Raw genomic sequence first — 25,547 nt, forward strand, 5'->3', positions numbered from 1 at the left:
AAGCAGCCAAAAGGGCCATGGTAACTCTGGAGGAGCTCAGGAGGAAGAATCTGTCCACAGGACAACTATTAGTCATGCACTCCACAAATTTGACCTTTATGGAAGAGTGAGACATCCCCAAAAAAACTTACAGCTGTAATTGCAGTGAAAGGTGGTTCTACAAAGTATTGACTCAGGGGCTGAATACAAATGCATGCCACACTTTTCAGATATTTATTGTAAAACATTTTGAAAGCCATTTATTTTCCTTCCACTTCACAATTTTGTGCCACTTTGTGTTGGTCCATCACATAAAACCCCAATAAAATACATTTACAGTTTTGGTTGTAACATAACAAAATGTGAAAAATTTCAAGGGGTATGAATGCTTTTTCAAGGCATTGTATTTTATGTCACACAGTATTTGCGCAGCGGTCTTTCAAACCCAATTTTTTGGGGAAAAAATGCACACTAATGAATAAAGAAAAGAAAAAAAAAAAGAAAACACAATAGCTACCCCAATTATTTTGTATATATGTGAATGATGTTACCCGAGTAAATGGATACTGAACATGCCATGCTTTAAAATTGTGCATGCTTGTGGAATGGCGACAATTTACGGTACTTAAAAATCTCCATAGGCGACGATTTAAACATTTTTACAGGTTCTCTCTTTAGAGTTACAAAGGAGGTCTTGTACTGGAATTATTGCTCTCGCTCCACCGATTGTGGCAATACCTCACATGTGTGGTTTGAACACTGTTTACATATGTTAATTTTGAAGTGATGCACTGCCGAGTATTAATAAAGGTGTGGGTTAATACCCCCTTCACCTCATCCCGATATATATTTAGAAACATATTCTTTTATTTTTCAAATAAAGTATATCTTTTTATTACTTTTGGGCACCTTGTCATACCAATCATAGTATCCATTATTCTCTTTGTATACTCATTTCCCCCTCACCCGCACAATCCCAGGGTCTCTCCTTTTTTATCTGTTTACATATGTGGGCACGACTTGCGTTCACTTCTGTGCGCGAGCACAGAGGGATGGGGCACTTTAAACAAAAAAAAAAAAATTCTCATTTATTTTACGTTATTTTTACACTGTCCTTTTTTTCTGATCACTTTTAATTCTATTACAAGGAATGTAAACATCCCTTATAATAGAAATCAGGATGACAGGTTCGAGAACCCGGAAGTGACATCAGACTTCGCTCTGGTCCTCCAAGGGCATAGAGACCAGTGGTGGCCATCTTGGCCTCACTCGACTTCCTGCCCAGCAAAATTCCACATCAGATCGCTCCCAGGGTTTACTGATCCATTAGATAAGCCTGGAAATCCCTGGAAAAGACCCACGTGACCACTTTTATCTGATGCAGAACCGTCCACAGTAAAAAATGACACCAGGGTTATTGGCAGCTATTGCTGCCATAACACCGGTATTAAACATCAAAATAATGACGTATTTTTACTATGGGCGGGTTGGCAAGTGGCTAGACACTGCACACCACAACATACACTAATATGTGGTGGTGCATACCAATCTATTGACTCAGGATCTATGAAAATGAATGGCACCACAATGAGCTGTCATGTGCACAATGCATTTCTGCAACATAATGTCATAAAACCAGCCTAAAGCTTCTATTCATATTAGAAAGAGCCATAACAAAAAGGTATAAACAAATCTTTGTAACCTTTTTATATATTTTTACTGAGCTTACTGTAAACTATTTTAAAATTGTTCTGCCAATAATTACCGCAAAGAGACCCATGAATAGTGTGTAGATCAAAAACAAAAGAACAGACCAGATCTAGAAGAAGAAATAAATATAAAAAAAAAACCTTAGGGGGTCTGAACATATGGAATGTTTCCGCAGATGGGGAGTCTTTCTGTCTTTGTAAACTCTAAAATGAAGAAGCATCAAGTAAGTTGACTTGTATATCCTCTTTTCCCTTATTTTTTTGCCTAGATTGACTGTGGAAACATGAAAACACAGATTCAAAAATAACAGCTTAGGATGGCGGCTGAAGAGCTGTATTGGAGCTGTATGGACAACATGCAGTTTAAAGCAAAGCTTATGTCTGACACACAACATGGCTTGACATGCCTGCTGACCTTTTCAGCCTTAGAAAAAATGAAATAATATGAGCAGTGAATGAGGAAAGACAACTTTTTTGCTTAACCATGGGAGCTGCAAAGCATATCTAAGCTATTAGCTATGGTAGAAATTATTGAAAGAGCTGATAGAAAGCATTAGAGATGTGCAGGTAGCTATAAAATATAAAAACGACTAAAGTTTGAAATACTTGCCAACTTTTGTTGTACATTTCAATAAAATTTTTAGAAGAAAAAAGAATTGGTGACTTTACAAAGATTAATTCTGATCAGTAACCATAATACAAAATAAGGTTAGCGAATAATCAAACCACAAATATTTGTCCAGAATTGTGCATACAGATGCAACTTTACCACAAACATGAATACATACAATGACAAAATACAAGTCTAAACTCAACCAAAAAGCCAAATTTTTTACTTCTATAAACATTTATAAAATATTAAGAGTTTAAACCTTGATATACAATGGTCATAATTGTAGTTAGGAAGGAAGTGGGTCATGTACTGTAGGTGTATAGGTCATCTTGTTTCTTATACTATTTTACTTTCCCAGTAGTATAAACAAAGATCGAGTTAGCTCATGTTATGTTGGATGAGTATATAATTTCTCGGCAGTGTATCATGCAGGTGCAGAAAACAGATGTTTGCACAACATTGGAAATAATTTAGCAGCAAATTTTAGTTGGCTCGTACTTTTTAGAATAATGTGTAACATGAAAGACTAGACAAACAAACAAAATGTGTACAAATAGACAAAGCTTTGTTACCAAACCTGGGCACAACCTTACCATTTCCCTGGCATTTTTGCATAGTGCCATATCAGGATCCAACCTGTCCAGGATAAAATGGTTTCTCTCTTTTAGCTCAGTCCTAAGAGTTTGTCCTTTGATGAGGTAGACGTTGGCCAGATATGGAATATTCCATACACCTCTGCGTGAAAATACGGTAAGAAATGTGTTAGATGATGGTGCCATTGACTTACTTTAAAAGGCGCAAATGAGCACTAGTGAGATCAGCGTTATAATCCATAGAACAGATTTTGTCAGGTGTAGCTATACTACATGTGCAGTTTTTTTGTTGAAAAGCACCCAGATATGAAGGGCCATAAATGATTTACAACATCTGCTAAGCAGACCAGACCTACAACATTACACTTCTTATCATTTGGTCTACACTGTAGAAACTTGAGAGGTTAATGGGTTGTACAATGGGACTGGGTCCAATGGTGCTCTTAAATTACAGTAAGGGATGTCAGTGGTGATGGTGAAGTCATTGTTAGAACATTTGGTACAAATGAAATGAACCAGTGTTTGGAAAGATTTGGCAATGAACAGGGGATGTTCAGCTAGTAAAAAGTGCAATAAATGCATGCAACCATTCATATTTTCTTTTAGTGTCTCAATACTTGTTTTTTGGTTTACAGGCTTTACAGAGCCATTGCTCTTTACAAAATAAACTTGTTCTAGTCTGAAATATGCATTGACCAATATTGCCTAGCATCAAAGCAAGGTTTCAGGTTTTCTTTTTTTTTTATCTCAGAGATACTCTAATTTGTTTTGCTATTGTCTCTCATAATTTTTACTCATTTTCAGTCTCCTCATCGCCAAGGCAGAAATCCATCCTAATATATGAATTATTCATAGCTACATTTATTTAAATAGAACAAATTTCATTTACTGATAGCACTGGAGCCTCGGCCAGGCATTTGTAGCCAAGTGATGTGTATGCATTGCTGTCAACCAGAACCAATTTTTGGGGACAGTCCCTAATTTTACAGACTAGTACATAGAGTAGTACAAATACTTGGTCTTACGTATATAAAAAAAAAAAAAAAAAAAAAAAGGTTCAGGGCCTTCCAATCCCAGCATTTAATGCTCAGGACTACTGCAGGCTCAGATATATGAATGAAGTGCTTTGGCTACTGCAGAGGAGAGGTACTCCCAACCACATATGAAATTTTGTCTAACATTTATTAAATCCTTTGAAGTCTAATTTGTGACCAGCTCTGTCCCTTATGTCGCAAATAGCTGCATCGCTAATTTACATTTATATGAAAACACTACTTCAAACTTGATTTCCATCCCTTGGCACCAGTCTCCAGCCATCTCCTAATCACCAATCCCAGAGGACGCGGATTACGGGGAAACGCGTCCGGCAGAGTTAAGGCAGTGAGGTTATGTTTGGGCATGCCGGAGTGCCTCGCAGACGCTCTATGATTTTATACGCTGCTTGTATTTTCCGATGTCGAAGTTTGATGAAGCTTTATTAAAATCTGATTTTGTACATATGGCGCTATGAGATATCTCCTCTTTTGCATCTAATATACATCCTTGTTGGGGAGTGTTTGGTAGAGTGGAGACCAGAACACACAGCCCTGTGGTGGGGATAGAGCTGCTGAATCTGGCCATGGGAGTCACTGACTGATGAGAAAGCCTGGTGGTTTGAGTGTCGGTTCCTTGACCCTGTGCCTTTTAAAAAGGGACAGCGCACTTTTTTGATTCTTTAAAACCAGTCTCTAGACAGTCTACTGTACAGTCTACCACTGTGTAATGATAGGATTTTATTGAGCCATGCTCTTCTGAGATGCTATGAGTATTCCCAGAAATATTTAAAAAGCTGGCAATCGTGACTAACATGTATATGAAAGCAGTTTGTAATTTTACAAAATAAAGCTGTATTATTTTTAAAAGGGCTCCCTTTAGGTAAACTATACATAGCAATATAGTGGATGGTGTAAAACAGCTCTTTGTTACTGAGAGAGGCTTCGTGAATCATTCAGTAACAAAGAGCTGTTTTGCACCATCCACTATATCGCTATGTGTAGTGTACCTAAAGGGAGCTCTTTTCATAGCTGTCCAGACAATTCACTGAAACCTAAGTTTTGCCCTTTTTAAATGTGGTAGTTTTGTAACTTTTGGAGAGTCTGCATTGTTATAAATGCCTAGCACGTAGTACTACTTTACAGGAGTGACTGAAATACCAAAAAAATAGGATTTGGTTCACTTAGTTATTACAGGTACAATTCTAATCAAATTACCCATAAGGACCTTAAAAAAAGACAGCTATTGGGTTTCTTCAGGAGGTAGAACAGCAAAAACACGCACAGATGCTAGTTCAGTATGATGTTACTTACACTCTAATGGCTTGAACAATATCTATATAATCTTCTGATCTTGCATAATACCCATCAGGGCTTAAGGCACCCCAAAAATTTGACCAGAGTTGGCCATGACGGGTCACCAGGGGTGCAACGATTTTTCTGGAGAAAGAAAGAACAGTAAAAGCTTGGTTATTTTGCTGTATTATAGTTAAGAAAAAGCCTAACAGTCACACAATAACTACCCATAGGCGAGCAATTAAATAAGTCACTAAACTGCCATGCTGTGGGATAAGTTAAAAGAGAGATATAGGTTTATGAAAAAATAAACATCCATACTGAACTCTGCAGCATAGGAGTGTTGTGATGCTGCCACCATCCCACTTTGGCTCCAAGACCAAGATATGAGGAATCACATGACCACTGATCGCTCAGCATGCGGCGAGACGGAGTCAACTGTCAGGGCAGCTGGGTAGATCCTGCCAATATTGTCAGGATCTTTCCAAAGCCTGGATCTGCTCCATTAGCTAATAGCAGGCAATATTCCACAACAGAAATATACCCACAACAGTACAGCCAAAAAAGCTGGAATGAAGAGAGGAAAGACCCTTAGTGCCACACATCCACGGAGTAGTATGATGGTAATAAGAGAGACAACCTCAACCTGGGCTCCTGCCAGGCCATGTCTCCAAGGTATTTTGCTCCGCCCCGCCCCCTGGAGCTTAGTCATGGGAATACAGCCAAAAAAGCCTTGGTGAGATTTATTTTTTATGATCTCATCTCAAAAAGGAACCAACACACAACCACTATATGAACACACTTAGGAATAATAATAGTAGATCAATCCCAGTGTCAAACCAAAACTTGTTCAAACCAGCAGCATGCACTATTGCATGGCCACTGGTGTGTAATCTGAAGGCAGTGGTACTGATGAGCTGTAACTTTATTAGAACTTTATTGAAATGTCACAAATCGACATTCATGCAGTTCTGTTGACCACAAGGTGGTGGGATTCAGTGTATTGATGTACTTTGTTTTAATGCATACCATTGCAGCACAGTGGTGTGAACTGTCAAAATAGGGCCTTGTTTATGCATTGGGACCCAGTTGGACATGGCTGCCTAGGGCAGTCTAATACATCTGGTGTGAAGGGGCCAATAAAACTTCAGGCATAAAGCTAAATACATATAAACAAGCTGTTTAATTTGAAATAAACCTGCCAAACTATTTATATATCTGTCATTTCACAGAATAGAAGAGAGCAAGCTTAGGCAGAGAATTGATAGAGGTTCTCAGAGCTGAAGGTTTTAGGAAATGAGGAATGCATTTTATTTCCCTAAAAATAATAATAATTTGACATTTTAATGTTTTAAGTTTTTTTTTTTTTTTTTTTTTTAAGAGAAACATTTGAGAAACAATTTTTTTTCTTCCATACTAGGCCTATTCTAGCACTCCTCTCCTACATGTAAAACTCATCATTTTTTTGCTAGAAAATTACTCAGAACCCCCAAAGATTATACATGGGAATAAAATGGCGGTTATCGCAACTCTTTATGTTGCACGGTATTTGCGCAACAATTTTTCAAACTTTTTTGGGGGAAAAATACAGTCACACCAATTAAAAAATAACAAAATAGTAAAAAGTTAGCCCAATTTTTTTGTATAAATGTGAAAGATGATGTTACGCCGAGTAAATAGATACCCAACATGTCACGCTTTAAAATTGGGCACACTCATGGAATGGCGCCAAACTTCAGTACTTTAAAATCTCCATAGGTGACGCTTTCATTTTTTTTTACAGGTTACAAGTTTAGAGTTACAGAGGAGATCTAGTGCTAGAATTGTTGCTCTCGCTCTAACGCATGTGGCGATACCTCACTAGTTTGAACGACGTTTACATATGTGGGCAGAACTTACGTATGTGTTCGCTTATATGCGAGAGCACACGGGGACGGGGGCACTTAAAAAATTTTTTGTTGTTTATTTTACTTTATTTTTATAAAAATATTTTTTTTGATCACTTTTATTCCTATTACAAGTAATGTAAACATCCCTTGTAATAGGAATAGTATGTGACAGGCTCCACATCTCTCCCTCAGGCTGGAAAGCATGAGATAAAAAAAAAACCAAACAAAAACATTAACGATCCCATGCTTTCCAGCCGCGACCGCGGCTTTGTTTACAACTGCGGCCCGGAAGTGACAACTTCACGCCCGGGCCCCTGACGGTCATAGAGAGGACTGATGACGATCTAGTCACCTGAAATCTCTATGCTCGTCTTCCGGCGGCAGCGGATTCTTTCTCCGGGTCCCCCGATGGCACGGGAGAGCCCGGATAAGTACCGGAAAGTGGCGGGGGGGGATGTCCCATCCCATCGCCTGTAAGAATGATCAAGCAGTGGAACTGCCGCTATCATCATTCTTATGGTGCACAGAATCGCCGGCTCTAAAAGTTAATATCTGAATGATGCCTGTAGCTGCAGGCATAATTCAGATATCCCCACTGAAATTCAAAGACGTCATATGATGTCCTTGGGCTGGAAGAGGTTAACATATCATTTTTTTAATGGTTTTGGATCTGCTGAGTCACTGCCATTGGTTTACTAACAAAAAATAGGCTGTTCACATTGCAAGGGAATCTTTCCCCCGAGCTTAGTGAAAATGGTAAAACGTCACTTTGCAAAGAATACCCACATGCTCACGTGGGTAAATTAAACAAAATAGAATTTTTGCTTGTACATGATTGGATGATGGATGTTAGCAGCTTTGGGGAAAATTCTCTTGAAAACGTGATCAGTCCATTTGCCTTTAGTAAACCAACCCCACCAAGTTGAATTGTTCAAAATTCATCTTTTTGACAGTCCCCATCTGGACAGACATCCACACAAAGTAAAAACCGTTTAAAACTCATGTAGTATTACAGTATACAGTACCTTTTGTCTTCTCTACACAGGATGTTCTGCTGGGTGTTGCCATCTTGGCTGATGAAGTCTGAACCCCCATAATCTTTACTTAGGTACAGTTACGGTACTTAAGGGAGCCAAGTGAGGTACAGAACATCTACACCAATCTCTTGGGTGGTAGTTTTGAGAAACATTAGGCCTGCCCTTACATAGAAGCATTCTAATGCAATATCACACTACATAAGGAATCAATATTAATTTTAGGCATCCTCTCCGTGCATTATATACGGCTTTTCAAATGCATCTTACTAGTTTTCTGAGCATTCTTAATGCATTATACAAAGAAAGGGATACAAAATACACCAGTATTTAAATCTAATATGTGAACTGAGTTGAGGAAGGAATCTCCCAGGGGTTTGAAGGAAGTGCTTTCTGACAACCAGAAAATATTAAAAGAAACCTTATGGCACCACTAACGTCAATAATTTATTGTTTTACTACACTTTAAAATATATATATAATCATTGTTATCACCTTCTGTATAAGGGTTGCAAAGAAATAATGCTTGCACTAAAAGATGGAAGTATTATTTACTGTATCCCTAAACTTAAAAGGTAACAAATTATTTTAGAATGATTGTAAGTTAGCCCACATTTCTTTCCCTAGATCACTTTACATGAACTGAAAGTTTATTTATTGTGCATTAAAAGAATGTTCATTAGGCAGCTGCTGAAAGATCTCTGCAAGACTTCACTGTAAAATGACAAGAACATGATTTCTTAGAAACCTGGCAACTAAGATTGCACTACTCATTACAATGTGTATATTGTAGTAACATACCAACCTGTTTTGTTCAATGAGTATTTTTAAAGTCTTTGGATTTGTCAAAACCACATCAGCATCGATGCTAAAGTAATAGTCGCATTGCTCATCCTGTCGGCAAATGTCCCTAAACAGGACAAGAAGATTGTGTTAAAGTAAAATTTAACAATTGCAGATAAATACTGGACTTGAGTTTCTATGCCATTTTACAGCATGCCAATAAGTCATTGAATTCAACAGGTAACAATTGCACAGAAAAATATAAACTTTGTTTAGGGGTCTTTCAAAATATATCAAAATGCCATGTAAAGAAAAATATAAATGTAAATGCTTTTTCTATGCTTGTATAGAACCTTAAAATAAGGAATCCTGTTATGGAGAAACCAGAGTAAAAAAGCCTAGATTATTGCAGTAGTATAAAGGTTAAATCAACAAACACTGGCATCTTAATAGATGTTGGCAACTTGTTTAATAAACTAGCTTATTATATGTCAGAAATTTCTCTGGTAACATCCAAGGAAGAATTTCTAGGTCCACCAGCCTTTACAAAATGACCTCAGGATTACTTACATTTTCATTCCCTTTTCATTATGATTAATGTAGCAGGATAACTGCAGGAGAAGTGAGATTCTTTGGCATAGCTAGAACTTGGATGGGAGGGTCTCTGTTTTAGGATTTTAAAGAAATGTAAGAAGAAAGTACATAACTGAACTTCAGTACAAACTACTGGCCACTCCCCACACTTATAACTGGCCTTTGCAGCAAGAAGCACCTAATAGGATGACGCATGTAAAAAAAACAAAAAAACAAAGAAAATTCCCAGCTCAACTCACCAGCCAGCCTGCAACCAACTGAATTGTCCTGTCTCCTCCTGTTAGGACTGCAGGTAATACTGGAGTGGCTCTGCAGCTTACCCATGTATTTGCAAATGTGTGCCAACTAAACCTGTTTGAACACAAATTGACAGACAGGGGAATTTGGTTGGCTGCAGGCTGGTGAATTGAGGGAATTCTCTTTGGTTTTGTTTTACATACAGTAACTGAACGTACCAGCATTTACTCAAAGCTAAAAAATAACCTTTAAGTGGCCTGACCCTTTAAGATCAGCTTCTTTAGAATAAATACAAGTGAAAATACATGGGATAATGGCGCAGACTGTAGTACGAATAATGTGACACAAGTCCATAGAAAGTGCTTTGAGCTAATTAGCTCTGTGTGAGAAAACAGTCCACTGTAGCAGGGCAGCCTTGCAGAGGGAGTTGAAGCACACTCCAAACATGTGAAGAAAGAGAAAAACATAGGTGCCTCTGAGTAAAGACTGTAGTATTTAAACAAATAGCATTAAAAACTCACATTAGAGGTGTCCTGACCAGCAGGAATTTTTGGCACTCGAGCGGGATTCAGATCCACCCAGGGTCTGGATCCAGCTCGAGCGCCAAAGATTCGTGCTGGTCAGGACGCCAGCTCCACCTGGATTAGAGATGTGGCTACTGCAGACAGCCCAGATGGTGACTGTGCGGTCTCACTGGACTTCATTGTGCCTACTAACAGATACCTCTAATGTGAGTTCTTAATGCTATTTGTTTATTAAATACTACAGTCTTTACTCAGAGGCACCTATGTTTTTCTCTTTCTTTAGAATAAGTAGTATGATTTAATTTTGTGTCCTTGAAGGGCATGAGTCACATTTAAGGGTGAATTGACAGGCCTTTTTTCAGCATTGTAAAAACGCCCGTCACTGCAAGTAAACAAAGAAGACAATGGTTTCCTGGGTGTCCCATTCACATTGCAACACAATACAGAGCTGCGATAAAATGCAAACATGCTGCATTTTATCGCAGTGCACTGTACAGAATCGCATGGCTCTGCGGTACAGCACATATAAAAGAAAAAAAAAAAAGGAGCCATGTGCAATCCTCTGATTTGAACACAACACTTCCTTATAACTGCAGAGAATGGACAGCAGCTGAGAGGTAAAGCACTCTGTCAGCCGTTGGTACCAGTGTAAATGTGCCCTTAATGTTTTCAATTACACTTAGGTTTTTGTAAGGAAGCTATAATTGGTTTGGGGGGGGGGGGGGGGTATTGTTCTAGTTGGTTTCAAAATCTGTTTTGTATCTTGGATAAGTCACTGTAATGGATCATTCAAATCCCAGCTGGGACTTTTCTTGGACTGAATTTCTTGAAAAAACAATAGGCTTTACATGAGAAAAAAAAAAAAAAAGGGAGAACCTAGAAAATCTGAAAATTAATCTAAAGCTCCATCTGCAAGCTCAAAAGTAGAACTTGAAATATTATCATGCAAAATTTCATTTATAAAAAAAATATATATATTTATTATAAAAAAATGTAGGCCTGCCCAGAATAAAAATATTATGAGCAAAACCCACTACATGTTCCCTTTAATAATCAGAATAGCTCTACTGTCAATGTGCCACATTTTATGTTGTACTGGGGCTTAAGATCACAAATGTAGATTCTTAGAAGGTTAAAATCTTCTACTGCATAACAGCAGCTGCTGCTGACAAGCAATCTCTATCTAGTCTTCGAATGTCTCTTTTCTCATCTTAAATAAAATACATAGAATAGAAATGTTATTGGATTTGCCAAAACAGAACATTAATGTGGAATTGCTGACTAAATAAATGGTACTTTAATTTTGTTGACAGTTTGTGGAAATAAGCTAAATTGTGGCAAGGATAGGTTTACTGACATGAAGATATTATTTGCTAAAAATCTAAGCACAACTTAAAGTTATTGTTGGAAAGCAATGATTTAAAGTCTCATTAAAGTTCATCCAAAACTTTTGTAGAAAGCTTGATTTAGGTGCTATATTGAAGCACACATTAGTTGTTCATGAACCTTCAAAATCTATTGGGAGGAGAATCTGGGAGATCCAACATGGCCATTGGTATTGTGATTCTCTTTCAGATAAATCTTTTCAGACATAAAACCCTAATTTACACCCATAGAGTATTTTCAGAACAAAGATTAACAGCAAACTCTGGCCAAAACTTTTAAACTGAGGTATATATTATAGAGAGGGGACAAGTTAGATCCGCTGTTAGGTTGTATTGCCATTTGTGTCCTTGTGAAATTGATCTATCCTCACTTTATGTCCTTGTAACAAGGTGTCATAAGAATAGGAAGTGATATGATTCATATATTTTTTTTTTTTTAGCAGAGCAGATAAACAAAATCTGTCAGGTTTTCGATTACTATCTGTGTCTTCTTGTCTCAGGGACACCTGCATGCTATTTCTTGTGCTGGTGTCAGTGGGACAGGAAATTTGGTGGGAAATCCCCAATAAGCGTACTGAAAATTTTTAAAAAAATTGACAGTAATTATAACCATACTATCTCCCCCAAGAAGTAAGAATAATATTTTTAACAACGCTAACAATCGCCTTGGTATAATTAAAAGTCAGGAGGTCAGGTTGTTCATGTGTCTAACATCCAGCCATCAACTGTCTTGTTTCATAGAAAGCTGTCTTTCATATCACCCTTATAACAAATTAAATCTTTTGTTGATTTTCATTGTTCCAATTGACAATATAATGTCCACTAAAAGAAAGGACAATTAACTCATACACATAACAGAGGTAAATATTTATCCGCATGCATCTAAAGGTGGCATTACATTCCCATGTTTCTTGCTTCTGCTTGTGTGATCTCTTCTTCAGGTCCAACTACTTTAAAAGTCTTAATGACTCCCTTGGCTTTTTCCCAAAACTTCTGGATATGTTTTTCATGATAAACCTCCTGTAATGAAGGAAATGTACCTGAGAAAGTGATATTTTTAAGATGCAGAAGTACATTACTGGAATAATTGGATAACAGAGGAAACAGACACATACTAATAAAAACACAAGCAAAAATGCATAAGCAGCTTTTGGGACGTACAGTATAACACATATTGTTTGGACTTTTTTTAATAGTTGCTGTGTTTTTTGGCTGAACTCCATGGATGTTTTTTTTTTTTTTTTTTTCAACCCGACTTTGTAACTGTTTTCTCACATTCTAACATTTGTGGCCAGCTTTATATTAAAATGAATTTTGTGAACTAGTGATTGTAAACAGCTTTGTTGATTTTGTAACAAATTCCATGATCAATGTCTAAATAAAAGTTTAAATGTGAACATGTCAGAACATTTAAATTCAGTATGAAGTCACAAAAAAATTATAAACTGCATATGGAAGACAGGTGTTTTTTCCCCATGGTACAGGGATAAATTGTAGTAAAATGTTGAGAAATGCTGGTATACAGAGGCTCCTAAATTAATATCCCTGTGGATGCAATTAGAAGTTCAAAACATTATAAACAGTAAGTTTCTTCCATCAAAAGGTGCTCATTTGGATTAGATGTGACTGTTTTATACAAAAACAGTGCTTGGAGTTCTTTAAAGTGAAAAAATATAACAGTGTTAGGCAGCTGAAAACACTGTCACTAAATGCCTCTTGCTGTGAAATATCTGACCTCATTTGCATAAGCATAGACATGCTCCCACTGACCACCACCCTGTGATGGGAGTCACTTTGGGCGGGGGGGCCCGTGGAACCCAGAATCTCTTGGAGAGGTTGGGAAACCCTCATTTCAGCTCCCCAGGCCCCTCGTATGTCTAAGTTACCCTGTGTCTATTAGGGGGGGCACAGGGTGACCAAGAAAGTGAAGGACAACTTCTTAATGGACACTGAGAATGTGGTGGATTACTTCAGATGGGATAGTAATATTTATCGACAATATCTCCCAGAAAATAAAGACTATTCCTGGTTTGTTTGATTTCGAATTATACATGTTCATTGAAAGAGCTGGCCACATTGATCTCTTCAATGTAGGTGCCAGTCTGCTACGGAGGTCTCCTGCTATAGTCTGTTGCCTACTAGGCTGAGGAGGGGGGAGGTCACTGTTTGTATTGTGAATTGTGCTAACTGGGATACCTTTGGTCTCTCCTAGCAAACCCTTGGGGGATGCGTTTATACTTGTAACAATATGTAGAAATTGTATCAGCGCATGTATGCCAAAACCTGAAAGCAGCTGAACACCAGGGTCAAACGATCAAATCCCTCTAAGCAAATAAATAAAATAGGTGCAGCGCTAAAAGCAAAAACACTAACCAAAAAAATATATATAAAATACAATAATCCAGGGATGAAGAAAATAACACTAGGGTAATGTCCTATAAATAATGCAGAGCACAAAGAATGTCCAGATATTAAACATGAATCCACCAGGCAGACGTGATATTCACAGCAAAGATGTGTGACTGATAGAAGGACCCTTCACCAAAAACCGAATGGCCTCTCACCTGGTAACCAGGACCCTTCACAGAAGAGTCAAGCGAGCATTCCCATAGGGATCAACAAAGTGAAGATAAAGGTCCAATGGCAAGAGACTCCTCCAGATAACCACGTAGCAGGGGGTCAGCGTGATTCATATAAACAAAAAGGGGACAGACATAGTGCTCTCCGTATAGTATACTTTATTGAAGGAATATAAAAAACTCACTTACATGACAGGCACTTCACAAGTGCCAGAACGCTGACATAGAATACACACAGCAGAGTGAGTGCGAGCGGTGGAGCATGCGCAGTAGCCGCGGATGACGTCACAACGTCACGTTCTGGACGCGTTGCGTCCCAGTGGGGGGGGACTTCCTCAGCAGATGTCGTGACTACGTGGGCACCCGCGCTATAGAGGTGAGTTGTTATGGCAACACCAAACAACAACGAATGACGTATATCTGATGGGGACCGGCTCCGGAAGTGTCTCCATACACATCATTCGGAGTAAATGGAACCCAATCAGATTATGAAGGCTCGTATCTGCACATACTCAAAGGATTAAAAATATATGATCTGGTGATAAAGCACTAAGACACACATTATAAAGTGTAATCTTAACAGAACAGACAAAAACACCTAGATCGCATAAAAGATAAATATTTAAAAAATTCCCAAATTTAAAATTGTTATTATAACTTTCCGTCATCCGCGACCACCGACTGCTCCCAACAAAACAATATCAAAAAGATATAAAAATCAGATAAGATTATAATCATTAATAAAAAATGTATATAAAATTCCTACCGATCAGATATAAAACAATTAGTGTCGAACTCTACATTTAACCCATCGGGGCACATTACTCCTGTCTCATAAATCCAATGGGATTCTCTTTTACTTAACTGTCTGATGAAATTTCCCCCTCTCCAGTGCTTTGTGACCCTTTCAATGCCCCAGAATTTCAGACACTTAGGGTTTTGTTGATGAAAGATCTTAAAATGTCTGGACACATTGTGGGTCTTAAGGCCTTTCTTAATATTGTTGACATGTTTGGCCAATCTAACATGTAAGGGTCTTGAGGTCCTGCCAACATACTGGAGCCCGCAACTGCACTCCAGCATGTAGACCACCCCAATGGTATCGCATGTGATTAGCTGTTTGATCTCGTACTCTTTATTAGTGGCCGAAGCTAAAAAATTTTTTTTTCGTTTTTTAATATTTCCCTTGGAGTGCCTGCAGGGGACACATCTACCACAAGCATAGAAACCTCCCAAGAAAGAAAAAAGCCTATCTGAGGCAGGTACTGGAGGATTAAGAACACTTGGCGCTAAACGATCCCTTAGTGTGGGGGCTTTTTTGTAGATAAACTGAGGTCTATCCGGCAGTATAGGGCCTAAGACTCTGTCTTGCTTCAAAATAGCCCAATTTTTTTGAATAATTTTCTCAAATTTCCGGTATTGTATGTTGTAATCTAATACCATTTTGAAATTATGACTATCGCTAGTAGGGACCTTGGAAGAATTAGCAATGAGTTCATTTCTTTCCAGTGACATGACTTTGGACACCTCTTCATCTAATATAGCCCGATTATATCCCTTCTGTTCAAACCTGGAAGTAAGGATTTTAGATTGACTAACAAAATCCTCAACAGTGGTGCAATTACGACGCAATCTAATATATTGACCCCTGGGGATGTTACACAGCCAAGAGTTGTGATGGCAACTCCCCAGGGGGATATAAGAGTTGCGGTCAGTGGGCTTGAAATAATTAGTAAGGATAAACTGATCATGTACAATACTAATAGATAAATCCAAAAAAACTACCTTTTCAGAACTGATGGTCCATGTAAGAGATATATTTTTGGAGTTGTTATTTAATGATTCAATGAAGTCATCCAACCTAGATCTCTCACCATTCCAGATTAAGATGAGATCAATGAATCTCCTGTAACACAGCAACTCAGGGGGACTAATTATTTCAAGCCCACTGACCGCAACTCTTATATCCCCCTGGGGAGTTGCCATCACAACTCTTGGCTGTGTAACATCCCCAGGGGTCAATATATTAGATTGCGTCGTAATTGCACCACTGTTGAGGATTTTGTTAGTCAATCTAAAATCCTTACTTCCAGGTTTGAACAGAAGGGATATAATCGGGCTATATTAGATGAAGAGGTGTCCAAAGTCATGTCACTGGAAAGAAATGAACTCATTGCTAATTCTTCCAAGGTCCCTACTAGCGATAGTCATAATTTCAAAATGGTATTAGATTACAACATACAATACCGGAAATTTGAGAAAATTATTCAAAAAAATTGGGCTATTTTGAAGCAAGACAGAGTCTTAGGCCCTATACTGCCAGATAGACCTCAGTTTATCTACAAAAAAAGCCCCCACACTAAGGGATCTTTTAGCGCCGAGTGTTCTTAATCCTCCAGTACCTGCCTCAGATAGGCTTTTTTCTTTCTTGGGAGGTTTCTATGCTTGTGGTAGATGTGTCCCCTGCAGGCACTCCAAGGGAAATATTAAAAAACGAAAAAAAAATTTTTTAGCTTCGGCCACTAATAAAGAGTACGAGATCAAACAGCTAATCACATGCGATACCATTGGGGTGGTCTACATGCTGGAGTGCAGTTGCGGGCTCCAGTATGTTGGTAGGACCTCAAGACCCTTACATGTTAGATTGGCCGAACATGTCAACAATATTAAGAAAGGCCTTAAGACCCACAATGTGTCCAGACATTTTAAGATCTTTCATCAACAAAACCCTAAGTGTCTGAAATTCTGGGGCATTGAAAGGGTCACAAAGCACTGGAGAGGGGGAAATTTCATCAGACAGTTAAGTAAAAGAGAATCCCATTGGATTTATGAGACAGGAGTAATGTGCCCCGATGGGTTAAATGTAGAGTTCGACACTAATTGTTTTATATCTGATCGGTAGGAATTTTATATACATTTTTTATTAATGATTATAATCTTATCTGATTTTTATATCTTTTTGATATTGTTTTGTTGGGAGCAGTCGGTGGTCGCGGATGACGGAAAGTTATAATAACAATTTTAAATTTGGGAATTTTTTAAACATTAATTTTTTAAATATTTATCTTTTATGCGATCTAGGTGTTTTTGTCTGTTCTGTTAAGATTACACTTTATAATGTGTGTCTTAGTGCTTTATTACCAGATCATATATTTTTAATCCTTTGAGTATGTGCAGATACGAGCCTTCATAATCTGATTGGGTTCCATTTACTCCGAATGATGTGTATGGAGACACTTCCGGAGCCGGTCCCCATCAGATATACATCATTCGTTGTTGTTTGGTGTTGCCATAACAACTCACCAACTTATAGCGCGGGTGCCCACGTAGTCACGACATCTGCTGAGGAAGTTCCCGCCCACTGGGACGCAACGCGTCCAGAACGTGACGTCGTGACGTCATCCGCGGCTACTGCGCATGCTCCACCGCTCGCACTCACTCTGCTGTGTGTATTCTATGTCAGCGTTCTGGCACTTGTGAAGTGCCTGTCATGTAAGTGAGTTTTTTATATTCCTTCAATAAAGTATACTATACGGAGAGCACTATGTCTGTCCCCTTTTTGTTTATATGAATCACGCTGACCCCCTGCTACGTGGTTATCTGGAGGAGTCTCTTGCCATTGGACCTTTATCCTCACTTTGTTGATCCCTATGGGAATGCTCGCTTGACTCTTCTGTGAAGGGTCCTGGTTACCAGGTGAGAGGCCATTCGGTTTTTGGTGAAGGGTCCTTCTATCAGTCACACATCTTTGCTGTGAATATCACGTCTGCCTGGTGGATTCATGTTTAATATCTGGACATTCTTTGTGCTCTGCATTATTTATAGGACATTACCCTAGTGTTATTTTCTTCATCCCTGGATTATAATACTTGTAACAATGTGTATTGTATTTTGGGAGTTTGATGCCGGCAAGTCTGACTTGAAGTAGGGATATCTGATTAATAACAACATTGTCTAGGTGGGCATTGAGTCACCCTGGCTGGGTTAAGTGACAAGTTAATTAGCTTTTGTTAATTATGTTCTTGGTTACAATTTGTATTGTTAGGGTAATATGAACAGGAGGGGGAGATGTCCTCCTGTGGTATATATTCTGTTTTAGTTGGTCAAATAGACATTCCATGTTGCAGTTTTGTAACCGAGCTAGTCTCGCCTGGTTCTTGGTTACAACGTGTGGCTGTAATATCTGGTATCTGAGGATCCAGACTGGAGGAAGCAGTTTACTGATGGAAGCACTCAAGCGGAGTGTGGGAAGCGAGTCTGTTACACACCCCATCACCACTAAAACCTCAACTCAACTGACAATGCTTGGGCCTGCTTGATAGGTTGCTTGTTGCATTGTTTGGTGGAGAGATGCATCTTATCGCTTAATTCTCTCTCTTATAATGTAGAGGGCTATATGAGGTTATGTTTTTAACTGCTGCTACTGTTATTTTAGCAGCTTTATTTGTCACAACAGCTTTGCTTTAGAGTGGGAGTAAACTCCCATGCATGAATTTTACCCCTATACAGTAGGCCTATAAAAGTGCTTACCTATAGGTACTGTAAATAATCTCCTAAACGTGCATCGTTTAGGAGATATTTACTGTACATGCAGCCAGTGATGTCCCTAGCGCATGCACTCTGAAGGAACGGCAAACCCATGCTGTTCCTTCAGAGACCTGTGCCATAAGGCTCCCACATGCATGCATGAGAATGACCTCATTGTGGCTCCGGTCATTCACACAGCTGGAGTCTGAACTTGGAAGGAAGACCAGATGAAGATGGAAGCACCTTCAGCGTCCACTGGAAGGCTTCATTTTCAGGCAAGTTTCACATAATGTGCTAGTATGCGATGCAATAAAAAAAAAACCCCAGTGGTTTACTACCACTTTAAGTAATCCGATTTCTACTTTTTGAGAAAAGGTTTATACTCCAGAAATTCTTCCAATTTACGAATTATGAAAAACATTTATGTAAGCAGAACTAAAACACAAAATGGAATTACGTTTAAGCCTCTTGTTACTAATCAATCATCAAGTTTCTCGTGGCACAGCTTACATCATTTTATGAGGCGTTTTCTTGATTAGAAGGAGCACTGATTAATACAACTCATGATGTGAGTGGTTTATTTGACTAAATCCTAGGCAGTTACACTCTGGTTTTTAGTGATTGCTGTTAGATTTTAAGTGATTAAATTGCATGTGCATTTTGAAAATTATCATTAAAAGACTTTTCTATGTAAATTAGGCCTTGCTCATGGTAGGTCAGTCAGCTGTACTATTATGATGTCAATAGGAGTTCTGCTAAAACCTTACTAGGAAATTAAAAAAAAAATAAAATAAAATTTGCTGCAAAAACTAAATCTAAAGAACAACATCTACATGTCTGACACATAGAAATGATTAAAAAAAAAATTAGAGTATGCTATTGTAACTCACCCCACTTCAGGTTAAATCACAAAAAAAATAAATACCTGATTATTGGATGTAGGCTGCTTTGCATATTTTCATTACTTTTAGCACTGTTTAACAGTCTGCTGGAAATGAGTTATCATGAGACCTCCAACATTTGCTATGTATAAACAGAGACACTGCACCAACATGGCGATTGATGCCAGTGAAGATATATGAGAGCAAAGGCTTTCTATTTGATGCTATACCAGGATATTTGTCTAAAGAACAAGTTTTAATGTCTAATCATCCCATCCTACAAACAGGACAGCATGAAAAGAAGAAGTCAATGCTTGTGCACTGGAAACTCAACAGTGCTGACAGCAAAGTAAAATGTGTGCTATTCTGAGACACTCTGCGCACCATAGATTAGATCCATAAATACACACACACACACACACACACACACACACACACACACACACAAGCAGTGAAGAGCATTCACTACCACTACCGGGATTCTGACCAATTTGCAGGAAACAGGAAAGGGGGCCCAAGGAATACGTTGTGAGAAAACCAAAGTAATCAGCATGAGAAAACCAATGAAAATTATTATTATTATACAGGATTTATATAGCGCCAACAGTTTGAGCAGCGCTTTACAACATCAGGGAAGACAGTACACTTACAATACAAATCAATACAGGAGGGATCAGAGGGCCCTGCTCGTTAGAACTTACAATCTAGAAGGAAGGGTCAAGTGGAACAAAAGGTAATAACTGGGGGGGTGAGCTGATGGAGAAAATGAAAATACAGTTGTTAGGTGTGGGTAGGGTAGGCTTCTCTGAAAAGAAGGGTTTTTCAGGGATCGTCTAAAAGCTAATAGAGTAGGAGATAAGCGGACAGATTGTGGTAAGGCATTCCATAGGATTGGAGAGGCTTTGGAAAAGTCCTGAAGGCGAGCATGGGAGGAGGCGACAAGGGAGCTAGAGAACAGGTCTTGATAGGAACAAAGAGAACGAGTAGGTTGGTATTTAGAGACTAGGCTAGTGATGTAGCTGGGAGCTAAATTGTGGATGGCTTTGTAAGTAGTTAGTATTTTGAATTTAATATGTTGGGTGAGCGGAAGCCAGTGGAGGGATTGAAAGCGAGGAGTAGCAGACACAGAGCGATTAATAAGGTGGATGAGTCTGGCAACAGCATTCATGATGGATTGAAGAGGTGATAGACTATGTAGAGGTAAGCCAATGAGAAGGGAGTTGCAGTAGTCGAGGCGAGAGATGACTAGCGAGTGAATTAAGAGCATTGTAGTGTCATTGGTTATATTGGCATATTTGGGAGATGTTGCGGAGGTTGAGGTGGCAAGATTTGGACAGTGATTGGATGTGGTGCTTTAAGGAGAGTTCAGAGTCCAGGACTACACCTAGAACCTTGGCATGCGGGGATGGGCTTATAGTTGTGCCATCGATTTTGACAGAGAGATTGGGGGAGGGAAAGAGGGATATGGGGGAGGAAAAATTATAAGTTCGGTTTTGGACAGATTGAGTTTGAGGAAGTAGTGCGACATCCAGACTGATATATCTGGTAGTAAATTAGCGATACGTGAGGAGACGAAGTGGGCTGAAGGGTAGAGAAATAGATTTGGGTGTCGTCAGCGTAGTGGTGGTATTAGAAGCCATGGGAAGATATCAGCTGACCCAGGGAGGAGGTGTAGATTGAAATAGGAGAGGTCCAAGAACAGAACCTTGGGAGACCCCAACAGAGAAAGGAAGAGGAGAGGAGGAAGTAGAGTTGTAAGAAACGCTATAGGTGCGGTTGGATAAGTTGAAAGAAAACCAGCGACGTAGACAAAAGGCGAGGAGGGGGGGTGGTCAACCATATCATAGGCAGCAGAGAGGTCCAGGAGTAGGAGTACAGAATAGTGTCGATTGGTTTTGGCCATTAGTAGATTGTTTGTTAGTTTTAGGAGAGCAGTTTCTGTGGAGTGTTGAGGACGAAATCCAGAGTAAAGGGGATCAAGAAGGCTATTATCAGCAAGGTGGACGGTCTGACAAGTGCATGTTTTAGAGAGTTGGGGAAGATGGCAGAAGAGAGGGAGAGATTGAAGATGTGGGTTAGAGAGTGTAGCATAGAGCCAGAGGGTGAACGTAGCATTTGCGAGGGAACAGGATCCAGAGGGCAGGTGGTAAGGTGGACTTTAGCAAGTAGTTTAGCAACCATGTGTATATTGGTGGGGTTGAAAGAGGAAAGTAATGATTGTACCTATAGGCATGAAGTGCAAAGCGTGGAGGATATCTGAACAGTAGAGACCTCCTTGCAAAGTGCATCAATCTTCTCTTTGAAGTGATTGGCGATCTCCTGGGCAGTGAGTGAGTTGGCGGGTGGAGGCAGTGGAGAACAAAGTAGAGAGTTGAAGGTAGAGAAGAGTTGACTGGGACGGGATGATAAGTTGCTAATGAGAGTGATAAAATAGGTCTGCTTGGCAGTGAGGAGGCTGGAATTGTATATTTGGAGGGCAGATTTATATAGGTTGAAATCTGAGACTTAGTCTTACGCCACAGGTGTTCATGAGCACGACTGTTTTTTCAGACTTCTAGTATCTGTTTGCCAAGGTTGAAGGGGTTGGGTCCCAATTCTGTGTGTAGTGAGGGGGGCCAGTGAGTCCAGTGAGGCTAGAAGTGAAGCATTGTAGAGTGTAGTGGCTAGGTTGGTGCAGGATAGGGGTGAGATTTTGTCAGAGGTTGTCGGTAGAAGAGTAGAGAAAAGAAGGGTTTAGATAACATAGGTTTCTGCGGGTAACTGTTATGCCGCGTACACACGATCAAAATTTCGGCCCGCAAAAGACCGATGAGAGTTTTTCATTGGAAAATGCGACCATGCATATGCTCCATCTGACTTTTGCTGGCTGATTTCCAGCCAGCAAAAGATTGGGAGCATGCTCTCAATTTTTCAGTCGGGAAAAGTTCCTATCCGAAAATGCAATAGTCTGTGGCAATTCCGACGCGCAAAATCCCTACGTATGCTCGGAAACAATTTGACGCATGCTCGGAAGCATTGAACTTCATTTTCTCGGCTCGTCGTAGTGTTGTACGTCACCGCATTCTTGACGGTCGTAATTTCAGCTGAACTTTTGCGTGACCGTGTGTATGCAAGGCAAAGTTGAGCGGAATCCCGTCGGAAAAGCCGTCATATCTTTTTCCGACAAGAAATCCGCTCGTGTGTACGCGGCATTAGGCGGTTGGAGGGAGAGGAGATTGTGGAGAGGGTGGACTAATAAGGTAGTGATCAGAGAGAGGGAATGGATAGTTAGAGAGGTTGCATGGAGTGCAAAGGTGAGAGAAAACGAGGTCAAATGTATTGCCTTCAGAGTGAGTAGGAGTGTGTATCCACTGCTTCAGGTCAAAGGAGGAAGTAAGGCTGAGAAATTTGCAAGTGGCAGGAATGTTAGTATTAATAGGGATGTTGAAGTCATCCAGAATGATTGTGGGGATTTCAGAAGAAAGAAAATAGGGTGGCCAGGCAACAAAGTCATCAAGAAAGATTGATGCTGGTCCAGAGGGCCTGTAGATCACAGATATCCTTAGAGAAACTGGAGTGAAAAGAATGTAAGATGCGCCATCATTATGTCCAATATTTCCCTCACCCAGTTTGCATCCAGCTAACAAATCAATAAACAATCCACTCCGTGACATGGTTTAAAGAGCCAGATTAAGCAGATCGCTATGGATCATCCTCTCCCGCTACACATTTGGGCCAGAGAAAAGATGAAGAACTTGCTATCCCTGTAGTGGCAACCCTAGGAAGAAGGCAACTAGTTGCAGGTCAAATGACTAGTATGATCTTTATCTACCTGGACTAGTCTCCATTTGGAGCTGAGACTTGGCAGTGGAGACAAAGGGTGGCACGTGCAAAATCGTGCTCAGCCTGCTATTGAGTCACAGTAACTACTGTATTTATTGGCGTATAACACTCACTTTTTCACCATGAAAATTGGGTGCAAATAGTGTATGCGTGTTATACGCCAATACTTCAGTTTTAGCTGCCTCGGAGGGGACAGGGAGGGGGGGCAGGACGAGCACCGTCAGATTACATAAAGTGAGAATCTCCTGTTTACTTGGTGGCCTCTGTAATAGGAACTCCCGTCTCCTGGGCCTCCATTGGACCACTGTTCTGTCTATCATAGGAGATTCTCACTGTATGTAATCTGTATGTAATCTGTCGGCGCTCATCCCGCCCCCCTCCCTGTCCCCTCTGGGCTGCAGATGGGCAACGATCAGGCTGCACTGATGGCAATGGTGAGTCTGCATTGATGTGGACTGATGAGGCTGCATTGATGGCAATGGTGAGGCTGCAGATGGGCACTGATCCTTATTTTGCTTCAAAGTTCCTTATTTAAAATGTAAGTTTTTTTCCTGAAACTTCCCTCTTAAAATGAATGTGCGTGTTATACCCCTGTGCGTGTTATATGCCAATAAATACGGTATTTACAACTGGAAAAACTGGTGGAGGGGACAGAATGAGAAGGACAGCCAGAAATGGCCAAACTAGGGAATGGGTGTAGAGATCATTTATGGCGTGACCGAAGGGCAAACTGAGGGATGATTTTGTCCATTGACTGTCTTTTAGGCTTTAGGAAGGAGTTTGGACTAATAGTACAACATACATTACAAGATGTTCATTTATGTAGAGCTGATAGACTTGCGATCTACCATATGTTAGGTAAATTTAGTAACTTGTTTGTTAAATAGGTTAGGTTTGCCTCTGTTCCAGCTTGGCTGATGTTGTGTGTGTTTCCGTGCTGACCGGTGGATGTCGCTGTTGTCACTGGTCAGTGTTGGAAATGCAACGTGTCGAGGTGTATGGATGCTCTTCTGTTCCGGAGACGGCTGGGTGAAGGTGGTCCTCCGAGATGCATTCTGGGCGAGGGTATTTATGGGACAGACGCCATATTGTGGGTTCGTTTTACAGCCACCTGCTGGCCCTCCTGGCCGACAGGTATGCGTTAGAGAAGCAATCTTATGGTCCTCCGTCCCAGAGCCCCACATCGCTGCGGCGCAGGGGTGGGCTCAGGAGCTTGTCTGGGGCCTACCACAGCAGCCGAGGAATGGTCCTGAGCTGTCTATCCAAAGGGAGGAAGCTGGACAACCGAGGAGATCCCAGGGGAAGACCCATCATGGAAGGATCACGCAGCGTGCTGGTCTGGAGTGGGGCCTGGTGACTCGGTTGGAGGACGTATCCTAAAAGTAACTATACGGCATAGTGTTGCCGGGTTGGCTTAAAGGTTCAAGCACTGTGACTGACGTTCATTGCAGAAAAAAACAATACATCCTGTGGCAGAGGATCGTACCGGTTTATCCCAAACAAGTCTGTGGCAGAGACTTGTTCGTGCTACGTACTGGCTGCTAGGCAAGTGAGAGAGGCCTATCCAGGCGAGCAAAGAGTGTGTCCCATGAGGGGAGCGCATTCTGTTATAATATCCAAATTCTACCAGGACATTTGTCAATCCAGGCGAGCAAAGAGTGTGTCCCATGAGGGGAGCGCATTCTGTTATAATATCCAAATTCTACCAGGACATTTGTCAAGAACCTTACAAGAAGATATTTGAGTTTCTTCTGCAGTTTCCCTTCTGCCTCTTTCCTGCTATTTCCTTAGTAAATTGTTCAATAAAGCATTGAAAATGTACTCGAGTGTTGGTGCGTGTATCGTCCAGAGGTAAACTCAACGGAACCCCTGGACCCGGTGCCGGTAAAACAGAGGGAAGTAGAGTGAAGGTAACAAACCCGCTTAAAACCAGCAGCTCCACTGAGAGTTAGTGCTACATGTGGGGGCGTCGTCCGGGATTTTTTGACCGTCAATTCTCGCAACCCAGAGAAGTGTTTTACCGTGAGTTTATGAAATTTTTCAGGAAGAGAAAAGGTTAAACTGCAGGACT

At 40.1% G+C, this 25,547-nt stretch overlaps 1 protein-coding gene across 2 annotated transcripts in view; it reads right to left on the minus strand.

Moving 5' to 3' along the window:
• Window positions 1-25,547, minus strand: part of PLOD2 (procollagen-lysine,2-oxoglutarate 5-dioxygenase 2) — a 197,062-nt gene that overhangs the window by 27,174 nt on the left and 144,341 nt on the right. The window contains exons 10-14 of one of the 2 annotated variants that reach the window (XM_073625893.1): window positions 12,566-12,687; window positions 8,950-9,054; window positions 5,240-5,365; window positions 2,895-3,036; window positions 1,830-1,892 (exon numbers count right to left, since the gene is read on the minus strand). In XM_073625893.1, coding sequence (XP_073481994.1) covers window positions 1,830-1,892; window positions 2,895-3,036; window positions 5,240-5,365; window positions 8,950-9,054; window positions 12,566-12,687 — 558 coding nt within the window. The remainder of the gene's footprint in view (window positions 1-1,829; window positions 1,893-2,894; window positions 3,037-5,239; window positions 5,366-8,949; window positions 9,055-12,565; window positions 12,688-25,547) is intronic. The other variant, XM_073625894.1, reaches the window with a different exon arrangement.

This window comes from Aquarana catesbeiana, linkage group LG04, assembly GCF_042186555.1.
Source record: "Aquarana catesbeiana isolate 2022-GZ linkage group LG04, ASM4218655v1, whole genome shotgun sequence".
NCBI lineage: Eukaryota > Metazoa > Chordata > Amphibia > Anura > Ranidae > Aquarana > Aquarana catesbeiana.